General features: G+C 49.3%; 1 protein-coding gene across 3 annotated transcripts in view; it reads right to left on the bottom strand.

Annotated features, from left to right (window-relative positions):
- The window catches only part of FRMD4B (FERM domain containing 4B), a 79,854-nt gene extending 69,584 nt beyond the window's left edge, over positions 1–10,270 (bottom strand). The window contains exon 1 of one of the 3 annotated variants that reach the window (XM_041464166.1): positions 9,641–10,270. In XM_041464166.1, coding sequence (XP_041320100.1) covers positions 9,641–9,802 — 162 coding nt within the window. In that variant the 5' untranslated portion in view covers positions 9,803–10,270. Of the gene's footprint in view, positions 1–750; positions 856–9,462; positions 9,488–9,640 lie in introns of those variants that run through there. The other 2 variants (XM_041464182.1, XM_041464173.1) reach the window with 2 other exon arrangements.
- Positions 10,271–12,103: the final 1,833 nt, after the last annotated feature.

The following is a 12,103-nucleotide window of genomic DNA, read 5'->3' as shown; positions in this document are numbered from 1 at the left end:
CATTCCCAGTGCCAGCAGCTTGCCAGGCACTCAGGGGGCTGATCCAGATGGTTCCACATTTCACTTTTAAAGCAAAACAAGTGCCTTGGATCAAAGGCTCTTTCTCAGCAGCCGTTACCCCCAGCTCTGTGTGCACTGCTGCATCTCCAGGCCGCCCCTTCCCAAGGGTCTTTTAGGGGGTGAGAGAGGAGGGAACCTTATGAGGAGATATTTAATAGTTGCACGCTGAAAGGAGTTTCTGTACCAGGCGCCGACCGCCTTTTCTCGGGACTGAATCTGTGCTTTGTTTGGGTTAAATCATATCTCAGAGCAGCCCATAAGGGTAACCTCTGAAAAGAGGTTTCTCTCTCTAACCAGAAGTTAGAGATCTCTGCTCCAGCTGCAGCAAAGTTACCAGAATCCAGCTTGGATTTAGCCCTTTGCTGAAGTAGCCAAGGCAGCATTTACAACAAAGGCAGGAAAAAGCAGCTGTAAATGCTGGGATAAACAAACAGCCCCTTATCTCCTCAATGGAGTGCAAAAGACGCAAAGAAATTTTTATGGACTGATCCTTCAAGGCAAAGAGAAGAGCAAGCAAAAAGGTTTCAACCTACCCCACCCCAAACTTTCTCTGCTCTGTGCTGCTTCCTGGCTCTCCGGGGCTCACAGCTCCGAGCTCTGCACGATGTTTAACTCAGGACACACTGCAAGGGCACTAAATAACGTTATCTGTCACTGCTAAACATCAGAAATTAAAATACAGCCTCTTACCTCCACATTACACAGCCTGCTGGTTTAAATGGACTTGAGAAACCCAAGAAGTGCTCCCAGTGTGCATGCACTAAGCCTTCATGTTTTCTGTACATCTGAGCTGGGGAAGAAGGGAGACACGATCCCGACTTCTTCCGTTGCCATATAATCTGAAGGAAGTGACCTTCGTGTTTGTTGCTTTGAATACAGATTCAGAAACAAAAGCCCTTCCAGAGTGAGTCAGGGGACACAAAGAGTTGAAATGGGATTGTTAAAAATGGGAAAGCACTACAACTGTGGTTTTTGTTGTTTTTTTTTTTTTTTTAATTTTCCTGTCTGTGATATTAACCCCTTTATTATAAAACAAAACTGAATGAACAAGCAGGAGTTACTGACCAAAGGCGTAGCACAGGTGCCAGCCCTGGGGCAGGGAGACACCTTGGTGTGGGATCATGATCCCTGTGTCACAGCAGTGGCTGGAGCCCCCGATGCTGGCAGCTCTGTGCTGGCTGGGAGCTGCCATCACCCCTCCCAGCTCCTCCACCCCACACACTCCTATCCTTTGTGTAAAAACTTGGCACAGCACTAAAACTTCAAGCCACCCCCAGTGTGAACCCGCTGGAGCAAGGCTGAGCCCTGTGGCAGCAGGGACCAACCCATCTGAAGGGATGCAGGGTCAGAGATAAGCAGAGCTTTCTCACCCCATAAACTGGCACCTCCACTGTCCCTCCCTGCAGCAGACACCCCAGGTACAGCATTCCACTGGACTTCCCAAACTGCTCCCCAAAGCACAGGTCTGCTGCTCTGACGTGGGTGCTGCACTCTGGCGAGGGAACTGAGAGCGTGGACACAGTTCACAGCCTTGGCCACCAGTGTGAACTTGCTCCTGCTCCACAGGAGTGCACTTTGCTGCTGGCAGAGGAGCAAATCATCTACCTGCTGTTCTGCTGCTCCTTTGCAGGCTGCTCTCTGTGTGCCAAAGACGGAGTTCTACTTGGATTCCCTGATTCCTTCCCCACTGGCACATCAACCCACAAGGCTTCACACGCCTTTACAAACTGTGTAACTGTGTCAGGCAGAGCACAGGTGTCACACAGGCACTGAAACAGCTCTCCTCAAAGAAAACTCAAACAACTGACACTGCTTTCACTGAAAATGAAAAAAAAAACAGAACAACAAAGAACTGTGCACCCAAATCCAGGAAGCTGCAACTTCCAGAGTTCCAACCCGACCTTCAGGCAGGTACACAAGAGGCACAAAGTCTCAAATTTACACATGCAGTTACCCCAAAAATCTGAATGCTCTTATTCAGTTATTTATGCTCTCAACTGAGCAGTCACTATGCACACAGAGGACAAACCATGAAGACTCTCCCAACTCATTTTTAAAAATCCAGGGATCTATTTTAATAGAAAAAAACAAATTAAGTTCAACACCTGGAACAAACTACTTTGTTTTTCCCAGAATGAAAACGGGTCAAACTTTGGACAGCAAACTTTGGCTCCCTCTTCTCAGAGGTCCTTGGCCCAGCTGAAGTCCCCCAAACAGGAGGCTCTGTGCCAGGTGTTTGAGGCCAAGAACAGGTTCCATGAAGGTGCAGAGCACTGTGTAAGGACAGAACCTTCCCAGCAATGCTGGGAGAGAAGCAGTACTGCCTGGTCCACCCATCACACAGGGTGAGCCAGCCCTGCTCCCCTTGTCTCCCTAAATAACCATCAATCCAGACACCTCCAGGGAGCAGCTACCCCAGACACAGGGATGCAGTGAGGTGCCAGAGGTGTCTCACCCTCCTTTTTTAATTCAGAATAACCAGCTTTGATCAAATAACCACTCCTTAAATAGCTGCAGACAAAAAGAGTTGTCTTTTTTTCCCAAAGTTATTTTGTAAAAGCCAACGTTCTCATAGTCATGAGACTACAAAAGCTTTCCACTCTAAGCTCAATATCACAGGTTTCATGAAAAAACCATAAGCTGGCCCTACATCAGGCAGGAGGGTGCCAGGTCAGGTCCAGCCAGCTGGTCCAGACTGCACCAGCAAGCTAAGAGGTGGCAGTGAGACAGTTTTAGGAGAGGATTTCAGACCAACAAGCTTGCATTTGTCTCCAAAACAGGCTCCAAAGCCCCAAAAATAAGATGGAAAATAGACAGTGAGTCATGTTTCCTTAGAGAAATGATGTGAAGGTTACCTGGGTGGTGCCAGCTTCTGCCCTGCTGGGATAACCACAATGACAGGAATAGCTGGAGGAGGGAGAGCACAGCTCCTCAGAGGATCCATGGCTTCCAGACAAACACAGACCAGGGCTGCATAATTCAGCTGTACAGAAAACTTTTTTTAAGTGAGAAAAATTAGAGTTTAAAAGAAATACAGCACACCTGTAAGAGGTAGGAAGCTGTTGGAGTTGAGCACAGGGAAATTCTGCAACTCTGAGGCACGAATGAGCTGAGTTTGGGGACAGCAGTGCCACCACCCTTCACTGAAGGGTGACCCTACAGGGAATGCAGAACCCCCTAGTCCCCCAGCAAGGAACAGATGCACTCAGCTTGATACAAGAGAGCAATTACTGCCACTTTCACTGTGGCTTAAACACCAGCCTGCTCCAAACCTCACACCCTCTGCCCAGCCCACATCTCCCTGCCCAGAAACCACTGGCCCAGCCAAAGGTGGAGCCAGGATGCTCAGGAGGCAGCACATCACCAGCAGTGCCATGTGGAAGTGCAGTGACTTCTCCAGCCCCATTCCCAGCTCTGCTGGCACCACAGTCCTGGGGCCAGCAGGGAGATGCACAATGGGGCACCCATCCCCAGGGCAGCACCTACCCCACACCAGCTGGAAAAACAACAGAAATATCACAGTCTTAATCCTAGCACTGCTTGGACTGTCAAAGATGACTTTTAATGGATAAATCCAGTACATGCAAACTTTTCTCAGCTTTTTGATGACACTTGTCCTCCCCATCTCCTTCCCCAACACACCACTGCTGCATGTTTAAATGAATGACAGATCAATTAGTGGAGAAATGTGTACATGTGTATTTGTGTGTGGGAGGGTATTTAAGCTAATATATTCCAGCACTGATAGCTTTATCCTCTTTGCAGTCTCTGAGAATGAACTGGCCTCCATCTGTACAGAAGATTAGTAGAATTACTAATCACTAATTATGACTCAGAGGTTTTAAGAGCAATGCAGACTGTACAAGGGGTGGCCTGATTTTCAGAAAATGAGGGGACAAAGATAGCACAGTGTTATTTTAAGCACATGGACAGTCCATCCAAGATCACAAAGTGCTGCCAGCAAAAGGGGTGACAGAGAGACAACCACAGAGGAGGATGAAAACGAAGCTTGGAAAAAACAGCATGTGCCTGAAACACTTTTAGTTTTCCTTTCCATACAGTCTGTGTCCAGTCAGAGCAAGCTGGCCAGCCTCTCTGCAAAGGCCAGAATGGAGATTTACCCTGGCAAGCTCATACAGTGATACCTTTGTGCAGGACTTGCTGCCTCTGAGAAGCGGCGCCAGCGACATTCGAAATCTAACGTACTCTGTGAGCTGCGTCACATCGAAGAGGAAAAATATTTATACAGGCCCAAGTGGTTTGTGAATAGAAGGCACTGTTTGAAACTGGCACCGTGACACCCTGAAGGAAATGAGATGAAGTTCACAGTCTGGTTGTGAAGTTTGTCAGTGAGGGAAGAGGGAGAAGCCATAAAAAAAGAAATCATATTTTTGTTTGAATCAGCTCTCTCAAACAGAAAACGCTGTATCATGAGCTCAGATGGAAATGTATCTGGCAGAGAGCTCTGGAAAGCTGCTGTTGGAAGTGTGCAGAGCCAAGTTTAACTCTAGGCTGTCAGGAGGCAGTGCCCAGAGCTGGACCTGCTCTCAGCCCTCCTGAAGGCTCCCATGAAGTCCCAGCCATGGGGACACCTCCCCATGCCAGCTTGGGATATCACGGGAGTCTCAGCAGTGCCAAAGCTGTGCAGGTGACATGTGAGCAACATCACTGCATTAGATCGACCCCTTCAAAAAAAAACCAGCTGGATGAAGGCAGCCAGAGCAAAGCTTTTCCAGGGTAACCAGTAATCCCCAACGCACAAGTTGAAACCTTTGAAGGAATACAGGCACATATTCAGTGTCCTCTAAAAAGGTTTTCAAGGTCCCTTTGAAAAGCCTTGAGCTGTAAGAACACCTGAGATGTTTCTGCTGAGTATCACTCCTGGGGTCTGTCTGGTGTGGAACACAAAGTCCTGCCCTGACAATGCAGCCCCAGCTTTGTGCTCTCCCTCACCACCCCAGCACTGCTTTTCATCATTGTGAAAAGGGAAAAAGGCATCTCAATCAGTTGTCAGCATTTTTCATAATGGAAAGTTGAGGTGTGGCAGCAGAGGAAGCATGGTGCTCACTATCCAAACCAACTACGTTAGCACTGGAGGAAACAGAAGTCAGCCACTTCCTCTCCCACCCCAGGTACCATGGGCCAGACACACGGACAAAGCTGATTTCTTGTGCTTCATCAGCAACATTTTTCACTTCATGCAGAGGAAATGACCTTTCAGAGGTTAAAAAGCACTTTGTCCAAAAGACCCATATGAAAAGTTTACATTGTTATGCTGTAATTTATCAGCTAATTACCAGTGCAATTGGTAATTTCAGTCACTCCTAAACTGCTTAATCACAGAGATTCTCCCATATCTGGCTGTACATCCACCAGATCAATCACAATGTGCCATTGTATTCTGCAGGGAGTTTGGGAACAGTTTTCCCAATTTCTTTAAAACTTTGCATGGAGCAGACTGACAGTTACACATTTAACCCTAACTCTAAACCATTCATGTCACCAGTTTTTAATTTTTAAGAGTTAGCTGCATCATTAAATAAGACTTTGATGCCATGTCTCATTCCTGCTTAACCATACTGAGGAATCACTGTGTTGTGGGATGTACTGGTGGCAACTGGCATTCATATCTCAGAGGAAAACTTTGTGTCAGTACCCCAATGAAAACCAGGCCAGTGCTAATACAGGTAACTAAATACAGGATAAATGTTGATTCTAGAAGTCTTTGGCTTTGCAGCTGCTTATTAACCTCATTTACATAAAAATTTCACTTGGTTTTACTGCCCTATAATATCTAAGACAGGTGGCCTATAAACCCAGCATGTGGAGGGTCCTGGAGAAAGTTTTCTTTGGGAATAGCATCAGGACACCTAGAAATGCCGTGTTGTCCCATCTCAGGCATCAGGAGGGGCTCTGGGAAGCACCCCCCAAAGCCACAGCACTATGTGCCAGAGCTCCACAACAAAATACAGCCCTCAGTCCTTTCTCTGGTAGGAAATGGGAACCCTTGAGTAAAAGTTTCTATGCCAAATTCTCATCCAGGAATTTTCCCAAGCCCTAACAGCCCCAATAATTCATACTGACTTGCTGCTGTTAGAAAAACTACCTGTGCCAGTTTTTCTATCAGCTGTCTCTGCAAATCTGTTATTTCTAGGACAGGCTTTAAATGTTCCCAGGCACACACCCCAAGGGCTCAGAGCATCAGCTCTCTGTACAGCCTCTCCCCTCCTGAGGGTTTGGGGTTATTTCAGAGCGAAACGGGAAACCCCAGCAGCGCCTTGGCTCACAACCTGCTCCAGATGAAAGGGTTTTGGGCAAGCAGGACATCCCTTCTCTTCTGGCAGGTGGGACAGATGATGGGAAGCATCCTGGAGCAAGGATCAGCTTGGGAAGTGCCTGGGCTAGGGGAGAAGTCGCTGTGCCAGTGCCCAGGTGAAACAACAGGTGAAACCTTGGGAAAGGTTTCCCACATACACATGCCAGAAACACAAAGGCTAAGGAGAAGGTGACTGACAAAGGCTGGTTTGTGCTTGTTGGGGTGGGTTTTAGTTGTGCTTAAAGCTGCTAAGGCAGGTAAGGGCTTTATGCTGGCAGAGAGGATTTGAGCCTGCCCTGCCAGCCGGCGCTGCCCCGTGACCACCTCTGCACCTGCCAGCTCCCAAACACAGCTGGGGACCCTGCTCAGACACACAGAGGTGTTTGTGGCTTCTCTGAGCTGCAACTCGAGCTCAGCTCTCCCACCAGGCTACCAAGCATTTTGTATTTTAAAAAGACTAAAAATCCCCCTCACCACAACAACACACGCAGCACCCCAAGGAGAAGGAATCCTACTTGCTTTCCTTTCTCCACAAAAATGTACTGATGATTAAATGGAGACTTGCTGGCAGCATCCAGCTCACACAAAAATAGCCACTGGCACACAAAATGTGACCCCCAAATACTGATCAAAGCAAACTGAGGCTTCCAGGGCTGATCAGCAGCACAAGTGCCTGTCACCTCACCCTGCCCTGCACGTCCCTTGCATGCAGCTCAGTGGACTAAGTTCTGCCTGGTGTGCAGGTCTGTCACAGCATGCACAGTCCAGGGAGACCTCAGAGAGGGGAAAAGCCCACATTTAGCCAAAAGAACCTCTGTATGAAACTCTTGGTAATTTTCACATCTGGAATATCAATGCAAAGGAGCTACAGAAATGTGAGTGTTCTCCATGAAGCCAAGGTGGGAAATGTTAAGCACCTGTCCAGGAGTTAATTTTAATAAGAACACAGGGCAAAAAGGTGTTTTCATGTGTCTGCAATAACTACAGGACTTCTGGGGGAAAATCTGAGAGGACAAATAGCATCCCTGGCAGGCAGAAGTGCTGCTATACCCTTTCTACAAAGAACAGGGGAACAGAGGAAAACAATTTGCTCAAGACAATGCAGGATCTGTGATAATGATGGGACATAAAATCTCACACCCAAGATTAGAGTCCTGTCCCACAGACACTGCAAAATCCACTTCCTCAGAGAAACAACCCCATGGAGTGCTCTGCACTGCTTCTGTTGCTGCTGTGTTGCTCCAGTGAGCCTGAGGTGAAGAAATGCAACCCAGGGTGGCTCAGAGTTCCTCCCTGTATGCAGGGGTCACACAGCCACTGTCTCCATCTGTTTCCATAGCTTGGTGTGCTTAAAAAACTAAGAAAACAAATTTGATTCCTGCAAGGCTGTGGTATCTGAGCAGCTGGCTGACCTTTAACGCTGTGTGCTCAGTCCTGCACTCACTGGACTCAGCCAGAGGCTTGAGCAGCTGAGAGCCAAGACTTCAGCCAAGACAAAAAGCAAAGTGTTACACAACCCAACAAGGAAGAGCTGCAGGGCATTCCTTCAGCCATCTCTTTAATACACCCCAAATTACCACTAGCAAATTCCTGATGTTAAAACGTGAGAGTTGCTTTGCTCCTGCCAGGTTTCACCTCCCAGGGAAGGCTCAGAGCAGCAGGTGAGGAGCAACAGGTCCCAGCATGTCCTCAGCAGGACAAGTTGTGGGCAGAGGGGAAGGGGCATTCCCTGTCCACTTCCCTGGCTCAAGGTCTGCCTGGTGGGATGAGAGAAGAACCAATCTCCTCTTTTCATTCATTTTCGCATCCCCACTTTCAGACACAGGCACATTTCAGTGATGCTTTTCATAAAGAAAAGACAAGACAAAGCAACCACTGGGACACAGTAAGCTTGGGCAGAGATACAGCTACACTTTGTTTCGGAAAAATCTCTTTTCACCTCAAGCCAGCCATCAGAGAATGGCAGCTGAACAGGCTGAATACAGCTGTTGTCTGAGCTGGTCCTCACTGAGCCTTTATTCCAGCCCCAGAGAGATGGGGTTTTACCTCCATGGGGATGCACTGGAGAGGGAAGGCAGTCTAAGCTGCATGCTCTTTATGTGAATGGACCTGAAAACAACACCCACACAGCGCAGGTGTAGCTGGATTTTACTTAGAGAGGAAGAAGAGAGTCAGGGCTGCATCCCACCACATCCCTACAGGTCAGTAAAGGTGGGCAAAGGAAGAGCAGTGACACCTTTACTCCTGCATTCCCTAACAAGTCATGATCCATATCCACAGTGACACCTGTGCCAGACCCATCACACAGAGTTTCCATACATGATCTGCCCAAGACACATTCAAGCACTGGTACATTTACCACTGCAAAGCTGCTCTCCCACTCCTGAGCCTTCCCTAAAGCTAAATACCAAGAGATCGCTTTAGGATTAAACAGGCACAGATGTCCTCTTAGCATGACTTTCCCATGGAAGTTGCATCCTGGTGGCTCTGGAGAGCTGTTTGCTACGAGCTGTGCCATTCTCTGTATTGCAACACACCAGGGAGAGGGGAGAAGCTGCTTTGAAGCATTCACCCTGATGTAGCAAACACACACAGTGAGGCTGAGAGCAGGCACGCAGCACAAGTTCACAGTGAGACAGAAATACAGGCACACAGAAATAAATAACTGCCAGCAAAAACAGACTCGAGAAGGAGTGACACCACCCTCACTGCAAGTGGATACCACAATGACTGCAAGTACAGGGCTGTGTTTAAGGGGAGCCCCCAGCTGCCATTCCAGGACCCACTGCATCCCCCCAAGCAGCAATCCCTCTGCCATGCACAGGACTATCACGTTACAAGCTGCCACTCTTCAGTGACACAAACACAGCAGAAAAAGCCAAAGCCAGTCTCTCCCATGGGAGCAGAGAGGAGCTCCCAGAGCTCTGCCCCAAAATCCCGAGGGCAAGGATGGTGACAGCAGCAAGAGGGGCTCCCAGGGGGTGCTACACGGGGAGCAGCCGACTTGTGGATTGACTGACAAAACATATTTGGCACAGAAAAACATCTCCCCCAAACCCTGAATCCAAGCACTTTGAAAGCAATACCGGGACCAGCTCAGAGCCAGCTCGGAACCCCCTGAGCACCTTCCCAGCGCCGCCTCGATGCTCTCCACCCCACGGCACGGAGCAACCGGCCCGGAGCGAGCGCACGCACCGGGACAGGTGCCGGGATGCCGTTCCAAGGAAAAGCCGGGACGCTGAGCCGGGCTGGTTTTTATTTTACCTGGTAGACATCGCGGAGGCCACACCAGGCTCGCAGCGCCTGCCGGCACGCCCGCAGCCGGGCCGCGTAGCACCGCCGCAGCGCTGCCACCGTCACCGTCCAGAGCAGGCGGCTGCCGCCCAGCAGCAGATCCTCCACCCCGCACATCAGCACCGAAGCCATGAGCTGGGCACACGAATCCCTCGGGCACGGCTGGCTGCTGCCTCGCTCAGACGCCTGGCATGAGGCTGCCCGGCTTCACTCTGCTGCACAGAGCCGGGGTCAAGCCTTGAAACAAACTCCTCTTTCACGGCGCTTCCTGGGCAGATTCCCAGGCATGCCCCGGCTCCTGACGCCCAGCCAGCGGCTGCAGTAGCTCAGCCCTACCAGCAGCTCACACAGCAGCCTTGTCCTTAGCGGCTTATATAAAGCTCTGTTAAGCTGCACTAGCTACCACTATGTTTTCTAATTAAACGTTAACCCTTTTGCCATATGCGCCCTGACAACAGCCCCACTGAGATGCTGCAGAAGGGGAGGAAGGCGCTCGCCGGCGCTCGGCGCTGCCGCACTTCAGTGAGCTGGGCAGGCGCTGCACACACGAATCCCGAGCTATCTGCCTCCAACACCTCATTATCCGCTATACGGGGAACAAAGCTGTCATCGTTTTCTCGCGGCTGAGCCCGTGCTCAAATTATACAGTAGAAATCCTACTTGAAAAAGGCAATTCTGGGAACCAGCAAGTGGAGGAGGAATGCAGGGGGGGGTTGGAGGGGAGGGTGGCGAATCAGTCCTGCAGAAATAGAATAGCTTGGAAGAGACCTTAAAGTTCATACTGTCCCAAACCCCCTGCTGTGGGCAGGGACACCTTGCACTAGACCAGGTCACTCAGAGCCCCATCCAACCTGGCTCTGGACACAACTTGTGCCAGTGCCTCACACTAAAATAGATGCACTAACTTCTCTTCCAGCTCTGACAGCACAGAGCCATCCCTCCGTTCAACACTTCCCCCTTGGTTGTTGCATCATATGGGTTAAAAACCCCAAACATGCTTAAGAGATTATTAAACTGTGCTCTTAAACTAACTCCATTAACACAGCACTTGCTGCATGAGGAAAACAAAGCTGGGCATTGTCGGCGAGCTCTTCACAACAGCCCGCAGCAAATAAACACTGCCATAATAACCCACAAGAGACTCCAGCCTTGCCTTGAGCCAGTTTAAAATTAAACAGCACCCTGCCCTTCTGGGGCTTGAAGTGTTAAAGCTCCCAAGCCGAACCTTCCATTTGAGCGCTCTTCCCTATTATAAGCTAAGGGAGGGTGGAAGACAAAGTATCATTAATCTTTTTAAAATCCCCCTCAGAGGATTTGACACTTTCTAAGCTTTTTGGGACAGAAGCTGTGTGCTACCATCAGCACCTTGTTGAAGAAACTATCCAAGGAGCAGATTTTTGGCTAAAATCATCAGCAAGGCTGACCTGTAAGAAAACTCTTGTGCAGTGCAGTGAATGGAAAGGAGCAGGAACAATCTGTGTACAAGGCTGGGTGGGCAAGCTAAATCCCACCAAGCTTCCGCAAGGGCACTGCCTGCCTGTCCCAAACGTCCCCACGGAAGGAAGACACCTGTGTGCCCACAGCAGAGTGGAAGCATTCACAAACCCCACTTCATTCCTTATTCATCAACCTGCTCCGAACTGCAGGAGCTCGCGCGCAGTGAGCGCCGCTGTGGCAGCTGGGTGATGTAATTCTGCAGACAGATGCCTGCCTGCCTGTTTGAGATAGGCTTTGGACCTGTGTCTCCAAGATCTCCCTCTTCCCTTTCATGCATGACAGAGTGAAAGCAGCCCTGGTCCTCTTGGTGCTGGTATCCCTTGGCTGTGCTGTTGCTAGGGGGTTCTGGTCACTCCAAGCCTTGCTTTCACACTGGGAAAACAACGACCACATTTCAAACGGGTAAGAAGCTGCTGTAAAGTGAGACCAAGCAGAGGAGGATATGGCTTCTTGTAACAAGAGATAAGCAAAGATTTGGGTTCTACATTGAAATCCAGCATCCATATTCCCACTGCAAGGGTTTTATCATCCCCTGGAATTACTTAGAGCCTGTAGCCACAAAAAAATCCTCCTGTGCTGCCCACCACTGTGTTTGGAGGACTTTGACAGCAATCCACAGGTACTAAAGAGAAAAGGTTTCCCTCTTCCACTGAGGGAGAGCGGTGACAAATATCCATGGGGTTACTCCAATAGCCTGAGCCAGTCCCAGTGCCAGGCTGGGCGGCAGGGAATTGCCATTCCCTCACAGAACACTGCTTTGGAGAGGAATCAGCCAGGAAAATCTCCAGCAGCATCCGTTCAAGTCATATCCAAATTTAAACACAGAGATAAAAAAAAGATCCAGTTTTCAAGTGCCATTTCTAAAAGAAAAGAAAAGGACCCTTGTAGCTAAAGAAACAGTGCAGGGAACTGTCCTGTGCCAGGAAAATCCAACCA

Source organism: Pyrgilauda ruficollis, unplaced genomic scaffold (assembly GCF_017590135.1).
Source record: "Pyrgilauda ruficollis isolate IOZ18807 unplaced genomic scaffold, ASM1759013v1 scaffold10, whole genome shotgun sequence".
In the NCBI taxonomy this organism is placed as follows: domain Eukaryota; kingdom Metazoa; phylum Chordata; class Aves; order Passeriformes; family Passeridae; genus Pyrgilauda; species Pyrgilauda ruficollis.
The sequence above is the reverse complement of the archived record's forward strand: the minus strand, read 5'-3'. Positions and strand labels throughout refer to the sequence as shown.